Raw genomic sequence first — 23,380 nt, forward strand, 5'->3', positions numbered from 1 at the left:
ATCTCTCCCTATTATGGAGTGAATTGTGTTCCCCATCACTCCCCCAATTCCTATGTTGAAATTCTAACCCCAGTACTTCAGAATATAACCTTATTTGGAATGTATATATGTGTGACTGTGTCACTTGCTCTACAGTAGAAATTGACAGAACACTGTAAACCAACTATAATGGAAAAAATTTAAAAATCATTAAAAAAAAAGAATATGACCTTATTTGGAAATAGTTGTTGCAGATGTAATTGGTCAAGATGAGGGCATACTGGAGTAGAGTGAACCCCTAATCCAATTTGGTGTCCTTATAAAAAGGGGAAATCTAAACACAGAAATGTGTACAGGGAGGACACCATGTGACCATGAAGATGGTCCTCTATAAGCCAGAGAGGCCTGCAACAGACCTCCTTCCTTCAAAAGGAACTAACCGTGACTACTCCTGATTTTAGACTTTCAGCCTCCAGAATAGTGAGACAATAAATTTCTGGTTTTTTTAAGCAGTTTGCGGTACTTTGTTAAGAGCAGCCCTAGCAAACAAATACACTCCCCCCCCCATTAGAACTAAGGTCTCTGAGAGTGGTAACCTGGTTTGTCTCTTACACGGCTTTCCCAGAACGTGATTGTACTATTACTTAGGAACATGTAGGTAATGCTATTTAATAATTTCACTTGTAAATACAAATCTGAAAGCCTTTCAGGGGAAGAGAGTGTTTCAGGTGTTCAAGAAAAACCTGTTGAGTAGGTGAAATCATTTTATTCATTTCCAGAATTTTTGCGAAGAGCTCAGGCAGTTGTAAAAAGTGTGCGGACTGACAGGTTATAGATCTTATTCTCCAGGCTGTATTAATATGCACGACGTGCTTTTAGCTCTCCGGACAAAGAGGCCGATACTTGGCAGGTCCCTCGAGCTGGTCTCAGAAGACAGAACCGATCTCCAGCCTTTTACAAGCACTGGTCTTTGCCCCTCTTGGCATCTTGGTACTTGTAGTTTCGTCCACAGTATCTTTACTGGAAAAAATGAACACTGAGACCACAATTCCCATCACCCAGCGAGTACTGGAGCCTTCAGAGCGCATCCTCCCGAGCGGGCACCGGCGCCATTGAACAACCTGCTGGCCAAAGGGTCCGCCTTTCTGAGCCCAGGAGCGTCCATGATTGGTCAGCTGCCTCGCCTCTCACTGGAGGGGGCGACAGGTGAATGAAAGGGGGGCGTGTCGCTGCGCGTAGCTCGGCTGCCGCGCGGCTGGAACCCACCGGAAGGTGAGAGCCGAGAAGCAGGTTTACGCTGAGGTTTTCATTGGCTTGGGGAGCATTCAGGGCACCCGGTGGGGGGTATGGGGGGTAGCGGACGGGGACACTCCTCGCTCGGCCTCCCTCTGACCACCTGGCCCCGGCGACTCCCCGAACCCCCGAGCGAAGCTGCCCTCAATGACCGATCCCCTCCCTCCCCTCCAGCATGGGGAGGGGCGGCGGGGCAGCAAGTCCTCCGCTTTCCCAGACTTTGGGCCGCCTTCAGCCTCGGCGTCGTTCAGCTGGTGGTTTGGGCGCGCGCTCGTTCTGAAGATACCCGGGCGCAAAGACTCGGCCAGGCTGGGGCAGTGACCGTCGCGGCGCTGGTCACTTTGTGCCGGAGAGGCCATGGGAGGGACAGGGCCTCGGTTCCCACACTCAAGGGCCCAAGATCGTGTCCAGTAACCGCTTCCCGTGATTTCTGCAGGGTCGTCAGACTCCAGATGAGGGGGAGCATCCTCTTGTTTTGCGAGTTTAACCGGTGAATCAAAGATGAAGTTGATCCAGAAATACTTTCTGTGGGAGTGGAAACTCTTCTTCCGAGTCGTTCCCCTCCACTCCGTGCGTTGGGGAAAAGGAGTGAATGACTTCCCCAGCCCTTCTCACGGCGTTCTGGAGGGTTCAGGAAGTCCAGTTGGCATAGTAGTTAAAGGACGTCAACTCTGGACCCAAACCAAGCTCAGTCTCAATCCTAGTTTGAGTGTGTTATCTGTAATTTGAACCTCAATTTTCTCCTCTGAAAAAGAGGATGTAATGATTTTATCTATTGCACCGGGTTATAGTGAGGTTAAAATTAATTAATGCTTGTGAAGTACTTCTTACAGTGCTTCATGAGGAGTCGTGCTCAGTAAATGCTAACGATTGATGAGCAGGTTTTCATTATTCTGTTGGTGAGACTGGAGGAGCATTGTCAGAAAGAGTGGGTGGAATTCAAAGCTGCTTTTGGCGCTGGAATGAAGACAGCGATCCCCCCAGGGGAGTGTGGGAGTTTGTTGCAGGTGGTGGTGTTGGCATCTGCCCTCTCCTGGAGGACGGCTGTACTTGGTTCATTTTTCTATTTCTGGCATCTTCCTTGTGTCAGGCATTGCATGTAGCCAGTAAGTGTTGAATTGAACCATGGGAAGGTTGGGAGGGTCGCTGCTAGACTGTGGATAAATGTGCCTCTGGGAGTGATGTACCCTAAGAGCTTCTTTTCCAGGAGAAGTGGTGATCTTCAGCATGTCCCAGGGATGCAGAACGACAAAGGCAAGTGGGATTGATGTGAATAAATATTTCCATACTGTATGCCAAATACAGGATTGGAGAAACATTTGAACAAAGTATGTAGATAGACTTTCGCAAAGTCAGGGAGTGTTTAGATGACCAGGTGGAATTCAGAATGTTTGCAGAGAGAATGTCAGAGGAAATGAGTTTCTGGCGCTATTGCTGAAAAGTAGCATCTTCCAGTGAAAAATGCAAGTGCCTGGGAGGATACCCTGTAGATAAGAACGTTCCACAAGTTGAAAAGTACTTTACCTACTTAGGTATTTATCTCCCTGATTTACCAACTCCTTAATCCCTCCACTTTTTATTCTTTGCTAAAAAGGAAAGAAAAAAAAAAAAGAAGCAATATGTGCACACACAGTGAAAGATGTAACAATGTATTGTTATAATTATATATTGTTATAATCAAAAGGTTATAAATGAAAAATAAAGGTCCTTCCACACACCTCTTAGCCCCTAGTCCCTCTCCTCAACGGTATCTGTTGTTAATTCTTGCTCATATAATCTCCCAGGAAAAAAACTTCTTACATATACCAGCAAGAGCATATACATAGATAGGGTTGTATGCTATATTTTGTTTTGCATCTTGCCTTTTTCCAATATATCTTAGTGATCTTTTCATACAAACACATACAACTCCAACTCATGAAAAGAATGGTTGCATATTATTCCCCTGTGTGAATGTACCTCATTGATTTAATTTGTCCCCTATTGGTGGACATTCAGATTGTTTCTACTTTTGCATTAACCAGGTTTTACAAAAACCTGGTACAATAGACATCTCTGAAATTATGATTTGATATACTTTTGGGAATACCTCCAAAAGGGTCATTTTTAGCCATGGAATCTTGGGGGCAAAAGATGTGTAACATTTTAAGTTTTGATATAGATTGATAAATTTCCCTCTGAAATGGTGTTCCAAATTACATTTGCATCAACAGTGGACATTATTACATTGAAAAACGTGACTTTCCCAGTCTGGTAGGACTTTCAGTTTTGAGGAAGACTAGAGGAAGACTAGAATGTATTTAAATGTAACATTCTCCTGTATCTTGTTTTTCCCTTAATATTTTGATTGCCAAAGACCAAGAGGTTTGTTTGGAGCAGTTGAAAGAGGTGAGAATGACAGTGAAACCTTAGTCCTATGAAAACTTTCAGAGTTGGTTTTTTTGGGCAGAATTAGCATTTTTTAGCTATCTGACAGTTCTCTTCCTTTCTGAATCAAAATGTTAGTTGTAATTACTTTGGATGAAAGAAAATTCCTGAAATTATAACTTCCTTGAGTTTAAAATGAATATGAAAGGAATCATCTCGATGATTTAGGCCCATCCATTATAGCCCTGGGCTATAATTTCGTGATGTCTTTAGGCCATTTTGAATATGTAGGAACATTTAATACCCTTAGCTAGGGGGCCTCAGGCTGATATTTTGAAAACATTTCTAAGTCGGTTTTTTGTAACTTTTTTACCTTTTCCTAGCTGTCAGTTCTCACTTTGAAGTTTGTCAGTTTACTTGCTTATAGAGGCTCCTCTACTTCTTTCCCTAATTGGTTCTCTAGTTTCTAAACTTAATGCATCACTTGCTATAAATGTGTATAATGTAGGTGTAAACTGCCATTTAATAAGCTTGTTGGTGGTCTTTTATGAGTAAAGTCTGTTCAGTTAGTGCTTAGGCCTTGAGGGATCTATTTTGTCCATGGAAAGACTTTCTGGAGGGGGGAGGTGCCTCATTTCTGTTGGATGAGGTAATTATCGTGTTCCGTTTCTCTTCGGGAAGAGTGCTGAGGAGTTGTTAGCTGTGGTTGGCAGCTCTCACTAGGCCTTTTGGGATTCCTATTGGAGGGAGAAGATGTAGGAACTTCTCTGAGCTCAGTGGGTCAATAAATAAAAGTGCTAAGTTGACAGATGGCTGTGTGGTTTGTGAGATGGGCAAGGATGGAGAAGAGAGCTCAGGGAAGGTCAGCTTCTGTGTTTGTCACTAGCAGAAGAATTTTAACGTGATTTATACTTGTTCTACTTAGCCGGTAAGAAGGAGTATTCCTTTGTATTGAACAAACATACTTTGTCCAAAGCATTTTTTCTTAAGGGCTGCACCCAGGGCATATGGATGTTTCCGGGCTAGGGATTGAGTCTGAACTTCAGCTGCCACCCACGCCACAACTACGGCAATGCCAGATTCTTTAACCCACTGCGTGTGGCCAGGGATCAAACCTGTACCCAGGCAGTGACTGGAGCTGCTGCAGTAGGATTCTTTTTTTTTGCTTTTTAGGGCCACACCCAGGGCACATGGAGGTTCCCAGGCCAGGGAGGAACCAGAGCCACAGCTGCTGGCCTAGACCACAGCCACAGCCACGCAGGAAACGAACCGCATCTGTGAACTACACCACAGCTCACGGCTATGCTGGATCCTTTAACCCACTGAATATGGCCAGGGATTGAACTTTCGTCCTCATGGGTGCTAGTCAGATTTTTTAACTGCTGAGCCACGATGGGAACTCGAAGGATTCTTAACGCACTGTGCCACGGCAGCAACTCCTGTCTAATGTACTTTGCTGGGTGCTGTGAGGGAAATCAAATGAAATAAGTCATGGCTTATGCCTTCAAAGGGCCTATAGTCCACTGACAGAGAAGAACCAAGACATAAAAATACAGAGAGGAATTCTAGCAGCAGCTCAGATTCAGTTTCTGGCCCAGGAGCTTCTATATGCCCTGGGTGAAGCCATTTAAAAAAAAATAGAGGAGAGAACCAAGGGTCGTGGAGTCAATCAGTTAGGAGTGTCTCAGTTGCCGAAGATAGAAAATCCAACTTAGACCACCAGCTAAATCAAAAAGACTTAATTGGCTTCTAGCACAGCATGAACTGGGGCTCAGATGGTGTCCCTGGGCTCCATCTGTTGCTCCTGCTTGAGCTGGGCTCTCATCTGTGTTAGCCTGGTTCCCCTTGTGGTGTGGCAGCAGCATGCCTCACATCCCACATGCCCACAGAGCAGAGGGTGCTCTTTTTTGGAACCCCCGGCAAACACTTCATTGCATTTCATTGGCTCTGGCCAAATCACATGGCCATCTCTGAGCCAATACTGTGGGGTCAGAGGGTAAGATATTTTGATGATTTTAGCTTCTCTTACATCTTACACATCTGGAGCCTGGAGATGGTGCCACCTTTATGCCAAGCACATTGGCCATGGATGGGGCAAGGATGATTCCACCAAAGCCAAAAGAGGCCCTAAAACTCTTAAGAATGGAGACTGCATGCTGGCTAGCCCAAGCATCCACCAAATGTTTCCACAGTCTTATGGTAACAGATGTGAGCTAAGACTGTACTTGCCAGTCTGTAAGTTCTGTATTGGGACACTGGAGACTGAATTGGAAACTGCAGTTCTTAGATTCCAGTGTTAACTATATTTTGAGCCTTGAAAAATGTAGAATGTAGTTCATTAGAACATGGACTCTGGAGGTTAACTGACCTAGTTTTGAGTCTTGGCTCTCTTACAGCTAGGTCACCTATCCTCTCTGAGTCTCAATTTCCTTATCAGAAAAAGTGTAATACTAGTAAGCACAGTATTGTTTACTATTAATACTTACTTATGGATTTCCCGTTGTGGCGCAGTGGTTAACGAATCCGACTAGGAACCATGAGGTTGCAGGTTCGGTCCCTGCCCTTGCTCAGTGGGTTAAGGATCCAGCATTGACCTGAGCTGTGGTGTAGGTTGCAGACGCGGCTCGGTCCTGCGTTGCTGTGGCTCTGGCGTAGGCTGGAGACTACAGCTCCAACTGGACCCCTAGCCTGGGAACCTCCATATGCCTCGGGAGCGGCCCAAGTAATAGCAACAACAACAACAATAACAACAACAAAAGAAAAAAAAAATACTTATAGGTTTTTTTGGTAAGAATTCATTGAAAGAATCCATATAAAATATGAAATAAGTACTGTGCCCATGTACAGTTAACTGTAGTTACTTGGTTTTTTATGAGTTAACCCAGTTAGACAACCTTGGCTTTTTGTTAGCTCCCAAACAGCCCATATCATAAAGGCATTCCTGAACCAGGGTTTTGGGGAAGAATTAAAAGAAAAAAATTAAAAATGAACATCTTATTAGAGGTAAGGTTTTGAGATTTGTGAATTAACTGAAAAAAAAAATCTTGGCAGAGATCCAGGCTATTCCTGAACGAAGGGCAGCAGCTGGTGGAGAAATGGAGATGCAATCCTATTATTCGAAGCTCTTGGGGGAGTTGAATGAACAGCGGCAGAGGGACTTTTTCTGTGACTGCAGCATCATTGTGGAAGGGCGGATCTTCAAGGCCCACAGGAACATCTTGTTTGCTAACAGCGGCTACTTCCGAGCCCTGCTCATTCACTACATCCAGGACAGCGGGCGGCACAGCACCGCCTCCTTGGACATTGTCACCTCCGATGCCTTCTCCACCATCTTAGACTTCCTCTACTCTGGGAAGTTGGATCTGTGTGGGGAGAATGTGATTGAAGTTATGTCAGCTGCCAGCTATCTGCAGATGAACGACGTGGTGAACTTCTGCAAGACATACATCAGATCGTCCCTTGACATCTGCCGAAAGATAGAGAAGGAGGCGGCTGTGGCTGCAGCGGTGGCGGCTGCCGCAGCGGCGGCGGCAGCAGCCGCGGCCGCAGCGGCTCATCAGGTGGACAGCGGAAGCACCAGTTCAGGCAGGGAAGGGACCTCTGGTGGTCCCAAGAGCTTGGTCTCTCCAGCGGAGGGGGAGGAGAGTGTGGACCAGCCAAGAGAGTCTCCCTGCAGTGACTGTAGAGGCTGCCACCCTCTGGAACTGGTGGTAAAAGACAGCCAGGGCAGTGGCTCTGTGGACAGTGACCTCTCCACGCTGCCCAAACAGATAGAGCCCAAGGTGGAGTTTGATGCCGACGAAGGAGAGGTGGAGGCTGGGGGACAGCTGCAGCAGTGCGCTGCCCCACTGAGCCTGGCCCATGTGGAGGGGGGTTTGCCCAGCGGCCAGGCTGTTGACTTGGCTTACAGTAACTACCACGTGAAGCAGTTCCTGGAGGCGCTCCTGCGCAACAGTGCCGTCCAGAGCAAAGAGGGTGTGGGCCATCCCTTTTCTCGGAGTTTGGAGGGAAGACCAGATAGTGAAGGAGTAGCCATGAGTTCCGTGATGGACATGCAGACTGACTGGTATGGAGAGGACTCAGGTGAGCCCCACGAGCCTCCATCATCTCTGCCAGTCATTTAGCACATACTTGTGTGCCTCGTGGTCACCCGCCATCATCTTCGTCCTTGTCATTCACTACCATCATCATCACTATCCTCACTGCCACTGTTATCACTATATCATCGCTGCCACCACCTGTCAGGTGTTGAGCACCTGCTGTGTGCAGGGCATTGTCTATTCCCGTATGTTTGTCTTTTACCTCTGCAACTAAAGTATAAGCACGTCGAGTGCGGTTTGGAGACATGGGAAGAACCCACTCTCTTCCACTAACCAGCCAGGGGACTTTGATTAAATCATGATTTTTTTTTTTTTTTTTTGGTTCTTTTTGTCTTTTCTAGGGCTGCTCCCATGGCATATGGAGATTTCCAGGCAAGGGGTCTAATCACAGCTACAGCTGCTGGCCTACGCCAGAGCCACAGCAACGTGGGATCCAAGTCGTGTCTGCGACGTACACCACAGCTCCTGGCAATGCTGGATCCTTCACCCACTAAGCAAGGCCTGGGATCCAAGTCGTTTCTGCGACGTACACCACAGCTCCTGGCAATGCTGGATCCTTCACCCACTAAGCAAGGCCAGGGATCCAATCTGAAACCTCATGGTTCCTAGTCAGATTCGTTAACCACTGAGCCACGATGGGAACTCCAATCATGAAATTTCTTAGAACCCATTTTGTTCAGAAATAAACACTCCCACCTTGTCTTTCTCACAGGGTTGAGCACCAAATGAAAAGGTTTTCAGAATTTTTTCTCACATATGATAACATGTTTTATATAAGTAGGAAGTTTATCCTTCTTTGTGTCAACCCTGGGGCCTGGCCCACATGGTCACTCAGTTAACATGTCATGGTTGATGGTGTGATCTACTTGAGGCTATTTTAGAGTTGGATTTGGTTTCATGTGAGTAAATTTTTTAAGTCCTTTTGTAGGCTTTTGTGTTTTAAAGGAATTTAGTTGAGCCACATGTGTAGCCTGAACAATTCTGAGATGTCTCAACAGGTGAGGTAATTGTGTTATAAATTATCTTGTAGGAGGTAGAAATAGACTTGGCTGTCATCTTGCTGATGAAGGCACCCTATGGCTTCTAAAATCTCAAGCCAAGACCTTAATGAGTCACATTTCTAATTCACCATTCAGTATTGAGCATTGAAAGTTGATTAAGTAGGGGGAATCATGTGATTTTATCATTACTAAATGACGGTCTTGAGACCTTTTTTTTTTTTTGGCCTTGATATAGGATCTCATTTCCCAGACCAGGGATTGAACTTGGGCCCCAATGGTGAAAGTGCTGAATCCTAACCACTAGACCACCAGGGAGCTCTCAATACTTAAAAAAAAAAAAAAAGAAAAAAAAATCAAACAAAAATATAATAACATGTACACATAGGAGGGACCCAGGAAATGGAGTCTGTCTTGAGACTTTCAAAACTCATTTTTTTAAAAGCAAGAATGCTCTGTATATCTGATTAAATCTAGACCTGAGAAACTTGAAAATACTGTTTCTTGGTCCTCAGAGACACTGGCTTAACCAGCATTTAAAAAGTAGTGGCTGGGAGTTCCCTTTGTGGCACAGTGGAAATGAATCTGACTAGGAACAATGAGGTTGCGGGTACAATCCCTGGCCTTGCTTAGTGTGTGAAGGATCTGGCGTTGCTGTGAGCTGTGGTGTGGGTTGCAGATGTAGCTCGGATTTAGCCTTGCTGTGGCTGTGGTGTAGGCTGGCAGCTGTAGCTCCGATTCGACCTCTAGCCTGGGAATCTCCATATGCCATGTGTGCAGCCCTAAAAAGCAAAAAAATAAAATAAAAATAAAAGGTAGTATCTGTTCTCAGTGAACACACTGTGGGAACTTGTTGAAATCTAATTTCTGTGCACACAGTAACACTTCACAGACTGTGTCTGCCCTTTTCCCATCCATCAGACCCTCATAGTGCCTCAATAGTTTGTAGAGGAAGTATGAAGAAACTGAGACCCAGAGCGCCTAGTGCATCTCTTAAGAATGTAGAACTGGGAGTTCCCTGATGGCTCAGTGGGTTAAGGATCCAGCATCGTCACTGCTGTGGCTCAGTTTATTGCTGTGGCGTGGGTTTGAACCCTGGTTTGGGAACTTCCATATGCTCCAGGCACGCCCCCCCAACCCCCCAAAAAAGAATGCAGAACTGGAAAGTGTTATAGCTAAAACTAGCAGCCTGGGCTGGCTTCATTTCACTCATAAAACAAACTGTAAAGGCAGCATAAGGGGATAGAGGATTTCAGTGCAATGGTTTTCTATCTCACCCTCTCTGCCTGTAAGTACAAGTATCAAGAAATAGTAATTTAGCTCTATGCCACCTTCTTTCAAGTCCATCTGTCAGTGAAAATGCATGTTTCCAACTACAGGGGCCTGTGGTGAAGCAGTTACCCTGGCTGCTCCCCATGTCTGGTGTCTGCCAGGTTTTTATTTTGTTCACATGGCTCTGGAGTAAATTTATTCCAAGTGCCAAGGCACAGAGTAGGACTGATTTGTTTGGTCATTCATTTACTTGCTTAGATACTTGAGCACCTTGCTTATGAAGATACAAAGGTAAGTCAGAAGCGGCTCTAGCTCTCAAAGAACCAATGATGTCTTAGAGGAGCTAAGACACGTGTAAGTGGCAGAAAGGTACTAAGGCTGGAAGACAGATGGCGGTGTGAGTTTCACGGTAGTCCAGAAGAAGAACTGGCTTCCTAGTGATAGATCAGAGAAGCTTTATGAAAGTGGCATCTGAGGGTAAGACGAGGAGCCCCAGGGAGAAATCTGAGTCAGATCATGGAAAACTTTAGATACTAAGAGGTGAGTTTCTATCTGTAGGCACAGAGGAATTTTTGGTAGTTTCTGAGCTTGGGAGTGGACAGGAGAGATTAATTTGGCCTCAGTACAGATGGTGCAAAGATGGGAGACCAGGGCAGGGAGATGGTCCAGAGGCTGTGACAACAGTTCCATATTCACGTTGCTCATCCCTCACCTTTGCAGACATGGTTAGAGCATATGGTCCACCTGTGATCGCTCCTCCCTGAGACCTCCTGCCCCCCACCCTAGCACCTCCCATTGGTTTCTAAAAAGTTCGTCTCTACTGACCACCTCCACTGTTTTCCTTCCCATTCTTTTCTCAGCCCACTGTGGTCTGGCTTCCATCCCCCCTCCACCCCACCCCCACTGAAACTGCTGTCCTGATGTCAGCTTTCCAGAGCCAATCCAATGCATGATTTTCAGGTGTTAACTTACTTGACCTCTCTTGGTAATTAACTCTGATCTTTCCTTCTTGAAATTCTCTCTTGCCCTGGCTTCTAACACTATGAGTACCCATTGCTCTTACCTCTGCCCATTCCTTGTCAGCCTCATGTCAGTGTATCAGCATTCCAACACTGCCTTGCTTCGTCAGCATCTTATCACTCCTGTTCATTCATCCAGTTAACAGGTATTTATTGAGCACCTACTATAAGCTGGGCACTGTTCATCACAGTGAACAAAGGGCAGTCATTCTAGTGCAGGGAGCCGGATAATAAACAGTAAGTACCTACATAATACAAAGAATTAAAGCAGGGGACAAAGTTGATAGAGCGTGAAGGGGATGCTATTTTATTTAGTGTTGATCAGGAAAGGCCTTTCTAACAGGTTCCCTTTGAGCAGAAATCTTGAGGGAGTAAGAGAGCAAACTCTACAGATACCGGGGAGAACATTCCAGGCAGAGGCAAGAGGAAGGTGGCAAAGACACAGGTGTAGGATCACACTTGGCGAGTAAACAAAAGGAAGAGCAAGGCTGTGGGTGTGGCTGGAATGGAGCAAGCAAGGCAGAGAGTGATGGGTGATAAGGTCAGAGAAGTTGAGTGAGGGTGGATCAGGCAGGGCCTTGAAAGCCATGAGAAGGCCTTTGACTCTTGCTCTGAGAAGGGGTTCCACTAGAGGGTGCTTCTGGGTACTGTGTGCAAGACTGTGGACTATAGGAGTGCATAGGTGGGAACAAGAGGACCCTTTAGGAGGTGACTGCCATAGCCCAGGTGACAGATGTGCTCCTTGAATCAGTGTGGTAGCAACAGAGAGGTGAGATGTGGTTGGATTAGGTCTATACTGTCTCTGAAAGGTAGAGCTGACCAGATTTGCTAATGATTTGTATGAATGGTATGAGAAAAAGAAGAGTTAAACATCACCCTAGAAGTTCCCATCATGGCTCAGTGGTTAACAAACATGACTAGGATCCAAGAGGATGCAGGTTTGATCCCTGGCCTCGCTCAGCAGGTTAAGGATCTGGCCTTGCCATGAGCTGTGGTGTAGGTTGAAGACGCAGCTTGGATCTGGCGTTGCTGTGGCTGTGGTGTAGGCCGGCAGCTACAGCTCGGATTCGACCCCGAGCCTGGGAACTTTTATATGTCACAAGTGTGGCCCTTAAAAAAAAAAAGCAAAAGTGACCCTAGAATTTCTCTTTTGAGCAATTGATTTAAATATGTTTCTGGTGCCTGTTGGATATCCCACCAAAGATGTGCAGTAAGCAATTGCATCAATGCGTTTAGAATTCTGGGGAGAAATTAGAGCTGAGATATAAATTTCAGAGTCTATGGAATTGAAAAAAACCTGTATATCCCATAAACTTATAGACCTAGAAGGAGAAGATAAGCAATCTGATGACTGAGTGCTGGGAAACACCAACATTTAGAGGTCAGGAAAATAGGGAAACTGGCTAAAGAAACTGAGAAGGGGCAGCCAATGAGGTAAGAGGAAGTCAAGAAAGAGTAATGAGGGGGGTTCCCATTGTGGCTCAGCTGGTTAAGAACCTGTGAAGATGCAGTTTTGATCCCTGGCCTTGATCAGTGGGTTAAGGATCTAGCATTGCCCCAGGTTGCAGATATGGCTTGGATCCAGCGTTGCTGTGGCTGTGGCGTAGGCAAGCAGCAACAACTCTGATTCGACCCCTAGCCCGGGAATTTCCATATGCCAAGGATGAGGCCTTAAAAAAAGGAATGATGGGGAGTTCCTTGGTGATACAGCAGCTTAAGGATGGGTCATTGTCTCTGCTGTGACTCAGGTCGCAGCTGTGGTTCAGGTTCAGTCCCTGGCCCGGGACCTTCTGCCTGCCATGGGCTTGGCCAAAAAAAAAAAGTGATAGATGCCCAAAGGAAAAAATATTCCAAGAAAAAGGCAAAATCAGCTATGTTCAATACTGCATAAAGGCTGATTGAGAACCAATCGTTGGGTTTAGTAATGGAGAGGTAGTTGGTAAGCAGTATCAATGATACGGTGGGGCAAAAGACCAAATGGATCAGGCTTAAAAGAGACCTCGGGAGTTCCCATCGTGGCTCAGTGGAAACGAATCCAACTAGTATCCATGAGGTCAGGGATCTGGTGTTGCTGTGAGCTGTAGTGTTGGTCACAGATGTAGCTCGGATCCTGTGTTGCTGTGGCCATGGTGCAGGGTGGCAGTTGTAGCTCCGATTGGGCCCCTAGCCTGGGAACTTCCATATGCCATGGGTGCGGCCCTAAAAAGCAAAATAAATAAATAAATAAAAAATAAAAGAGCAAGAACTCAGAAGTATAGCTGCTTCTTTCAAGAAACTTTGCTGTGAAGGGAACAAAGAAATCCTTCAGTGGCTGAAGGGAGGTATAAGTTTGAGGTTTTTTATAAGGTGGAGGGTCTAGTAACAGATGAGAACAATCCAGGAGAGAGGAGAGTTGATTATGGAAGAGTGAGGGATGATTGATAGAGAGGGGAGATGGGGTCCCGAGTCCATGTATAGATGGAGGGGCTGGTCTTGCCTTGGATGGGACGGAGGACAATTTATTCTTAGTAACAGGAGTGAAAGCAGATCATATATGTTCATACTGGAAGTTAGGGGGTGGCTGGGAGCACGCAGTTGTCCTCTTCTGCTTGCTCTTCCTTCTCAATGAAATAAGAAGCAAGGACAGCAGCTAAAATTGAGGAAGAGGTAGGCGGGCTGGGAGATTTGAGCAGAGGGAAGGTGTGAAATAGTCATTGAAAAGAGTGGGAGAGTGAGTGAATCAGGGAAATATTTAGGGTGTCTGGGCAGAACCAAAGCCTCCTTTTTTGGGCCACGTCCATGGCGGGCAGAAGTTCCCTGACCAGGGATTGAACCTGTACCACCGCCATAACCAGAGCCACAGCAATGACAATGCCAGATTCTTAAACCCCCTGAACCCTAAGGGAACTCCATGCCTCCTTTGATATTAGTAGTCAGATGGGGATGGTTGGATGGATTTAAAGTGAGACCAGAACACAGAGTTGTATATTTTTTTCCAGTGATGTATACTTGCCTTGTTTCACATACAGAATAGGCAGATGGTTATATTTAACTAGAAGAAGGCAGATAGAGGGCGATAGCGGACTGAAGCCGTTGAGGGTGTAGGCAAAGGAGTGATTTCATTGAGGGAGTACAAGCACTCAGCTGGGGAAGGAGGGGAATGAGGACTTGAGGAGGGAAGGGCAGTAAAATGGTGGTATAATCCATGACTTGAATGGCCCAGTGGAGAAGGAGTTCCTAGGAGGTGAGTGGGAAAGACGCCAGATGGTGATTTGGAAATGGGGTACTTGAAATATGAATTACAGACTGAATACAGCTATTGGCAATAGCCAGGTAAGGGCCTATGAGTCTCATCCCTGTCTGTACATGAGACTGGGAAGAGTGCTTTTAAAATATAATGGGAATTCCTGCTGTGGCGCAACAGAATTGGCAGTGTCTCTGTAGCACCAGGATGCAGGTTTGATCCCTGGCCCGGCAGGTTAAAGGGTCTGGCATTTCCGCACCTGTAGTGTAGGCCTCAACAGCGGCTCAGATTTGATCCCTGGCCTGAGAACTCCATATGCTGATGGGCAGCCAAAAAAGAAAAAAAAAAAAGCTTGGGGCCCATCCCACCCATTAGCTCGGGATAGGGATTGGAGATCAGTATTGCTTTACATTTTAAGCTTCCTGGGTGATTCTGCTATGCAGGCAGAGTTGAGAGCTCCCCGTCTAGGATTGGCTGGCTGAGGCAGAGTGGAGGACAAGGTCTTTGGAGGAAAGGAGATCAAGGAACAAAGAGGCCAGGATGTTGGAAGGATATTTACACCAAGAATTGTGCCAGAAGTCATGTCTGAAGGCAATGCAATCAATCTCCAAGGAAAGAGGAGACTCCTGGACAACGGGGGCAAGGATGGGGAACAGTATCCTCTGATGGCCTGAGCTTCAGAAGATCTTAAGGTTTTTCAGGAAGGAGGGAGGGAAGGTGGTCTGGAGCTGACAGTGAAGCACAAGGAAGGCCCACCCTCCTCTGATCCAGGACGTGAAGGCAGTGGGATAGAGAAGCAGGGTGCTAAGGGGAGAGCCGGGCCTCAGTTAAAGCAACAGCTCCAATCTGCCCAAACTCTCAAAACTATGTTCTGGAGTTCCCTGGTGACCTAGTGTCTAAGGACTTGGCGTTATCACTGCTGTGGCTTGGGGTTCTGTCCCTGGCCCAGGCACTTTCCTTGTGCTCTGGGTGAGGCTGAACAAACAAACAAAACTGTGTTCTTTTCCTCTTTCCCCAGGCTCCAGCTTTATCTGTCTAACCCAGATATTACCTGTGGATGCTCTGAGCCTGCCTCAAGCATCGTAACACCCAAACTGACCTCCTTATTCATCCTGCACATGCTTTTCCTCCCGAGTTCCCTACCTGGGTTTCTTCCTCCGTCACCCACCAAGTCAGCTAACCCAGAATCAGTGTCATTTAGAAACTTCTCTTTCCCTCCTCTCTCCTCCTCAGTGTGGTCATCAAGTGCTGTTACTTTTTATTTTTATTTTATTTTTTTGTCTTTTTGCCTTTTCTAGGGCCACTTCCCTCGGCATATGGAGGTTCCCAGGCTAGGGGTCCAATCAGAGCTGTAGCCACCAGCCTACATCAGAGCCACAGCAACACCAGATCCGAGCCGCGTCTGCAACCTACACCACAGCTCATGGCAACGCCGGATCCTTAACCCACTGAGCAAGGGCAGGGATCGAACCCGAAACCTCATGGTTCCTAGTTGGATTCGTTAACGACTGAGCCATGACAGGAACTCCAAGTGCTGGGACTTTTACTTCTCAAACCTCTCCTCCTCTCCACCTCCACAGCCACAGCTTTAATTCAAGTCATCACTCATCCCCTCCCACCTGGACTTCCTGCCTTTAATCTCACCTCTCTTAAATCCTTCCCCTGCATTATCCCCAGAGGGAGCCTTTATTTTTTATTTTTATTTTTTTATTTTTTGAAAAGCAGTATCAATTTATTTATTTTTTAATACTTATTTCCCCAATACATTTTTTTTGTACTGTACAGCATGGTGACCCAATTACACATGCATGTACACATTCTATTTTCTCACCTTATCAGGCTCCATCATAAGTGACTAGACATAGTTCCCAGTGCTGTACAGGGAGCCTTTAAAAGTCAAGCTTCACCACGTACCTTCCCTGCTTAAAACCCTAGCTGCTTCGAGAATAAGGTCCAAATTCCTTAACATATCAGCATCACAAAGGCAGGGATTTTTGTCTTTTCTCCTTCTTCTCCTCCACCTCTCCTCCTCCCTCCTCCTCCTTCCCCCCTCGCCTCCTCCTCCCCCTCTAAGGACTCATTAATGTTTTTGTAGATAATTGGGAAGAAGGTTATAGGACAATGCCAGGCTGAGGGGGATAAATGATGGGAAGAGTCTACAGTGCCAGAGGAGTGAGCATAAAACTGGCATCTCAGCACTAGTGTGATCAGTGAGAAATAAATAATCCAACATGCATATATAGTGATGAGCCATGAATTGCTGCCTTTATTCCAGGAAACAGATTTTGGAGTTGCTATAGGTTACGTAAAATGTTAGGTGTTGTTAGGGTGGGAACTAGAAACTAAAGAGAATAATCTTCACCCTTACATAGAATGATATTGGGTTCTCACTTGAAATTCAGTTTGGGTCATGCTTTTTTTTTTTTGGCTCCACCCATTGCATATGAAAATTCCCAGGCCAGGGATGGATCCCAAGACACAGCAGTTTCCCAAGCTGCTGCAATGACCTTTAACCTCCTGTGCCACAAGGAAACTCCTCAGCTTGCCATACTTTATCTCAGGAAATTATTACCATTTCTATTTTACAAGTGAATAAAGCACAGAGAAGTTAAGTGAGATGCCCAAGGTCACACAAGCAGTAGACCCAGGACTTGAACCCAGGTTTCTGTTCCTGGAAAGTGTGAGTTACTAGTGCCTTCAAAGATAATGTGATGTGATGAAATCTACAAAATCTTAAAGGCCATGGATAGAGGAAACAGACCTCAGAACACTGCCAGTGGGGTAACTCAGGAAGCTTGATCAGTCTTTATACAGGTGGGTGATAATCATGTGGTCATCTTTTAAAATTTTTTTTTTCTTTTTTGGGGCTGCACCTGTGGCATATGGAAATATATACCAAATATATATACATACCCCCAGGCTAAAGGTTGAATTGGACCTGCAGCTGCTGGCCACAACCACAGCAACACTGGATCCAAGCCGCATCAGCAACCTACACCACAGCTTGTGGCAATGCCAGGTCCTTAACCCACTGAGCGAGGCCAGAGATCGAACCCTCATCCTCACGGACACAATGTCAGGATCTTAACCCCATGAGGCACGACAGGAACTACCATGTTGTCATCTTAATGGTTATGTGAAAAAGCTGAGAAGAAAAAGAATTGGAAAAAGATTTAAAAGTTCCTGTTGTGGCTCAGCAGTTAATGAATCTGACTAGCATCCATGAGAACGCAGGTTTGATCCCTGGCTTCACTCAGTTGGTTAAGGATCCAGCTATGGTGTAGGTTGCAGACATGGCTCAGTTTCTACATTGCTGTGGCTGTGGTGTAGTCTGGCAGCTACAGCTCTGATTTGACCCCTAGCCTGGGAACCTCCATATGCCATGGGTGAGGCCCTAAAAAGAAAAAAAAAAAAGAAAGGATTTCAGTGTATTTTTAGGTATTTGATGATTTCGGGTATATAGAGTTAATGTGAATTCCAAACAGTGTGGGGTCTGCATCCCAGCAAACCTCTTCTCTACATGCCTGGAAGCTATTCTTAGGAGCCGTTGTTAAAGAGAGCATGAATCCTGGTTCAGAGGTCTGATCCATCATAATAGTTTTTTCGAACTCCTGAGGGTCATGAAATCATATCGGGAAGTCTGTATTAGTCAACCCCCAGGCAGCCATAACAAGATATCTTAGAGTGTGTAGCTTCAACAACCGAAATTGATTTTCTCACAGTTTTGGAGTCTCAGAGTCCAAGGTCAAGGTTCCAGCAGGGTTGGTTTCTGGTGAGAGTTGTCTTCCTGGCTTGAAGATGGCTGCCTTCTTACTGGTCCTCACATGACGTTTCCTCTGTGCAAGAGAAGGGGAGGAAGCCATTTTTGGTATCACTGCCTCTTTTTTTTTTTTGGTCTTCTTGCCGTTTCTTGGGTCGCTCCTAAGGCATATGTAGGTTCTCAGGCTAGGGGTCTAATCAGAGCTGTAGCCACCAGCCTACGCCAGAGCCACAGCAGCGAGGGACCCAAGCTACGTCTGCAACCTACACCACAGCTCACGGCAATGCCGGATCGTTAACCCACTGAGCAAGGGCAGGGATCGAACCCGCAACCTCATGGTTCCTAGTCAGATTCGTTAACCAATGCGCCACGACGGGAACTCCATCACTGCCTCTTCTTATAAGGACATCAAATCTATCAGATTAGGGCTCGACCCTTATGACTTCATTTAACTGTAATTACCTCCTTAAAGGCCCTGTCTTCAAATATAGTCACACTGGGGGTTGTGGCTTCAATTATGAATTTGGGAGTGTGTGCAATTCAGTCTGTTATAGGATCTCAGTCATTACTGTCCTAAAATAAAATCAAGGGCATAGACATTGTCAGAATGAGTGTTACTTCAGGAAGATTTAAGTTGTCCACATGAAGGTATGTGTGTTCTAAGGTCGTAATCTAAGCTGTGTATTTATTTATTTATTTATTTATTTATTTATTTATTTTGGCTGCACCTGCTGCATGCAGAAGTTCCCAGGCCAGGGATCAAACCTGAACCACACCTGGATCTGTAACCCACTGAGACACAAGGGAACTCCTAAGCTGTGTTTCTAATTATAAAGCACAGAGAAGTTTGAAAGCTGATACCTTATAGCATTCCTGGCAGCCCTATATCAGAAGCCTACTTTCCCCTCTGGCTGACTGGGAGCCAGACAGAGTTGGCATTTGCCGACAATGTCTTGCTGTTAGCTGGTGGTGGCAGAGTTGGGGTCTTCCCTCTCTATCTAGGCTGGTGGAATCCCCTGCTCTGGATCCCATCCACTGAAGGGTGCCCAGTGTTGTTGCTGCTTACAGTACAGCTAAATCAATCCATCTGCTTCCCCAGGTGAGGTGCTGGTGGTGCCCATCAAGCTGCACAAGTGTCCTTTCTGCCCCTACACTGCCAAACAGAAGGGCATCCTGAAGCGGCACATCCGCTCGCACACGGGGGAGCGGCCCTACCCCTGTGAGACCTGTGGCAAGAGGTTCACACGCCAGGAGCATCTGCGGAGCCACGCGCTCAGCGTAAGTGTAAGAGCTGGCAGTTCTCTCAGAATGACGGGGACCGGTTCATGACATTTCTTTAACGTAAGGGTAAGGTCAGCCTGTCTTTCATTTGTCTGTCCACTGGGGTATTTTCAGAAAAATTTAAACACATATTTCTTTTACTAAATTACAGCTGGGTTGGCAGCACCTACAGAAGGTTAAAACTTTTATGGTAAGAGACTAGTTTTCTTAGGAGCAAAGTCAAGAAAGTTAAGTCCTAGTTAAGGATGGTTGTCAAAAGGCAGGGAACACTGGGGCTTAGGGGATTGTGGGTCTGTTCCAGTTGATATGATGCCAAAGGTAAGCTGCATCCTTGGTTTCCCACCTGATCCCATCACCCTGTGGTGGGGAAGAGGTATACTGCCATACACAGGGCTATGTGTGAGGACCCTTGCCCAAGGGGACTTAGTGGCTTCCACCTAGGATTCTGTCTCCCATGTGAGCAGATGATTCCCACTTGCTAAAAAACATTCAGGCCATTTAAAAAGGCATTGAATATAAGATCATCTTTGAGCAGGGCAATCAGTCTTTGGAAAATCCAATATAGAAATGGTTTGAAATGCAAAGGATGCTATCAAGAATGTGAAAAGACAACCCACAGAATGGGAGGAAATTTTTGTAAATCATTTATCTGCTAAGGATCTAATAGCCAGAATATATAAAGAACTCTCACAATTCAACAATAAGAGACAACCCAATTAAACAATGGATATGCATAGACATTTCTCCAGAGAAGATAAACAAATGGCCAATAAGCACATGAAAAGATGCTCAACATCATTAGTCATTTGGAAAATACAAATCAAGGCCATGAGATGCCATTTCACACATGCTAGGATTGATATAAAAAACAAACACATAAGCCAAAAAACCAGGTGTTCCCGCTATGGAGCAAGGGCATCAGCAGCATCTCTACAGCACCAGGAAGCAGGTTCAAGCCTTGGCCTGGCACAGGATCTGGTGTTGCCTCAGCTGCAGTGTAGGTTACAACTGCGCCTCAGATCTGATCCCTGGCCCTGGAACTCCATGTGCCGTGGGGCGACCAAAAAAGAAAAAAAAAAAAAAAAAGAAAGAAAGAAAAAAAAAGGAGTTCCCTGGTGGCCTAGCAGTTAAAGATTTGACATGACTGCTGTGGTGTAGATTCAATCTCTGGCCTAGGAACTTCTGCGTGCCATGGGTGTGGCAAAACAAAACAAAAACAAAAGTCCTTTGAGACTTCCCTGGTGGTCTAGTGGTTAGGAATTGAGCTTTCACTGCTGCAGCCAAGGGTTCAATACCTGGTCTGGGAACTGAGATCCCACATCAAACCGCTGCATACTGCGACCAACAAACAAACAAAAAACAGATAGAGCACCACTGAGATGCTATATTTCTACCCAATTCTGGGTATATCAGTGTGTCTTGCAGTCTTGGATCATTAAAGATAAACATTAAAAAAACCAAACAAACAGATAATAACAAAGTGTTGCCAAGGATCTGGAGAAACTGGAATGTCATATACTGCCTGTTGGAACATAAAATGATGCAGCCACTGTGAAAGTCAGTTTCCTCCAACAGTTAAGCGTAAAGTTACCATTAGGGCTCAGCAATTCTACATCTAGGGAGAACCGAAAACAATCATTCACACAAAAACTTGCCCACAGATGTTCACACAGCATTATTCATAATAGCCAAAAAGTGGAAACAACCCAGATGTCCATCAACTGATAGATGAATAAATAAGAGTTCCCTGGTAGCTCAGTAGGTTAAGGATCCTGTGTTGTCACTGCTGTGGCTCGGGTCACTGCTATTTCACAGGTTCCATCCCTGGCCTTTGCACTTCAGCATGACATGGGTGCAGCCAAAATAAATGAATGAACAAAATAGGGTGTATCCATATGATGGACTATTACTCAACCATAAAACGAAATGAAGTCCTGGTACATGTTACAACATGGAAGAGTCTTGAAAGAATTATGCTCTGTTATAGAAGCCAGTCACAAAAGGCCGCCTATTATGTGATTCCATTTATATGAAATATTCAAAGTGGGTAGGCCCATGGAGATAGAGAGTAGATTAGTGGTTCCCAGTGGCTTGGGGCATGTGGGGATGGGAGAGGCATGACTGTTAGTGGGCATAGGCTTTCTTTATGGAGTTTTGAAAATGTTCTGGCATTAGATGATGGTGATGGTTATACAACTTAGGAGTATACTAAAAGCCATGGAATTGTATACTTTAAAAGGGTGAATTTTATGGTATGTGAATTATGGTTTTGAAAGAATCCAGATTTAAGAAAAGTACAAGGTTACTGACTGTGTCTGCTCTCAGTGCTGACTCCAGCACACTTGTCTGAGAACGGTCTTATCCCAAGACCTTAAGTTTTTGTTTGTGTGTCTTTTTTGGTTGTTCAAATTATATCTCCAGTCCATCTTGGCAGCAGTAGGTCCCTGGGTGCCTCTAAGATGTTCCATTGCTTAAAATCCTCATTCCCCTCTGTTTTTCCACTTTGTAAGAGGTCCAGTCTACTGCATCCCAAAGAAGTGGTTTTCAAAGCCCTCATCAGATTGCAAGGGTCACATACTCACTCAGCTTGGCTTAGGTACTGGAGATTTAGCAGTGGAAGCCCAGGAAACCCCATGGGTAGCAGGAACATTGGTCAAGATGTAATGACAGCTCCAGCAACCCGGGTATCGTGGTTGGCCCTTCTCCTGCATCCGCCTGTCTCTGTCTCTGTCTCTGCTTCTTGTGTGTATCCCACATCCAGAGCCCTCTAAAAGAGAGGCTCTGGAATTCCCACTGTGGCTCAGCAGATTAGGAACCTGACTAATATCCATGAGGGTGTGGGTTTGATCCCTGGCCTCGCTCAGTGAGTTAAAGGATCCAGAGTTGCCACAAGGTGCAGTGTAGGTCGCACGTGCAGCTCGGATCTGGCATTGCTGTGGCTGTTGTGTAGGCTGGCTCCTATTCAACCCTTAGTCCAGGCACTTCCATATGTTACAAGTGTGGCCCTAAAAAGGAGACCAAAAAAAGTATAGCTGGGGCAATTAATCTGGCCTGGAGCAGCAGAGAAGACTTCCTTGAGAAGCATTAGTAAGGGGAGTAGGAGTGGCAATGGAGAGAAGGGCTTGCCTCACATGTCCGATGGCCCCGCAGTGGCAAGGACCCTGGTGAGGCTGAAACTGAGGCAGAGATAGCAAGGGGGAGCAGGGGGGGAAATGAGACTGGAGGGTCAGCCCGGGGCCATGTCGCATGGGGCACTGAAGGCCACCGCTCAGCTCCTTTTCTGTGGCATTTCCTGTGTCTGCTTGTGATTTTAGGTCCATAGATCCAACCGTCCCATCACCTGCAAGGGCTGCAGAAGAACCTTCACGAGTCACCTATCGCAGGGGCTGCGGCGCTTCGGGCTGTGTGACAGCTGCACCTGCATGACAGACACACACGACGACGAGCTGATGCCCATCAACCTCAGTCTGGTGGAGGCATCGTCCGAGAGCCAAGAAAAGAGTGACACAGACAATGACTGGCCAATCTATGTGGAATCTGGTGAGGAAAATGACACCGCTGGAGAGGATTCTGACAACAGACCCCAAAGGCGGCCCAGTTTACCGGATTGAGAGATGCTCCCGTAGCAGGAGATGGGCGGAGAAGAGGGTTTAGAATTGGTTCTTGCTAATTCTGTGATTGACAGCCACCCTTTGTCCAATGTGGTGGAGCCCTGAGAGAAATGTGTTTTCACTGCTAATGATTTGTGTTTCTGTTAGACTGCATGGTGGAGGTTGGATTCTGAGACCCAAAGGACTAATGACTTTTTAACCTGGTGCCCCAAGTTTCCCAAGACTTTCTTTTTTTTTTGTCTTTTTGCTATTTCTTGGGCCACTCCTGTGGCATATGGAGGTTTCCAGGCCAGGGGTCCAATCGGAGCTGTAGCCACCAGCCTATGCCAGAGCCACAGCAACGTGGAATCTGAGCCGCGTCTGCAACCTACGCCACAGCTCACGGCAACGCGGGATCGTTAACCCACTGAGCAAGGGCAGGGACCAAACCCGCAACCTCATGGTTCCCAGTCGGATTCGTTAACCACTGCGCCACGA

At 46.1% G+C, this 23,380-nt stretch overlaps 1 protein-coding gene across 1 annotated transcript; it reads left to right on the plus strand.

Moving 5' to 3' along the window:
• Positions 1–1,101: 1,101 nt before the first annotated feature.
• On the plus strand, positions 1,102–23,111 carry ZBTB8B (zinc finger and BTB domain containing 8B). Its single transcript, XM_047793080.1, has 4 exons — positions 1,102–1,251; positions 6,691–7,722; positions 19,111–19,289; positions 22,607–23,111. The coding sequence occupies exons 2-4, from the start codon at positions 6,735–6,737 to the stop codon at positions 22,901–22,903; spliced, it is 1,464 nt and encodes a 487-aa protein (XP_047649036.1). The 5' UTR covers positions 1,102–1,251; positions 6,691–6,734; the 3' UTR covers positions 22,904–23,111.
• The last annotated feature ends 269 nt before the right edge of the window (positions 23,112–23,380 follow it).

This window comes from Phacochoerus africanus, chromosome 8 (assembly GCF_016906955.1).
Source record: "Phacochoerus africanus isolate WHEZ1 chromosome 8, ROS_Pafr_v1, whole genome shotgun sequence".
Taxonomy (NCBI): Eukaryota; Metazoa; Chordata; class Mammalia; order Artiodactyla; family Suidae; genus Phacochoerus; species Phacochoerus africanus.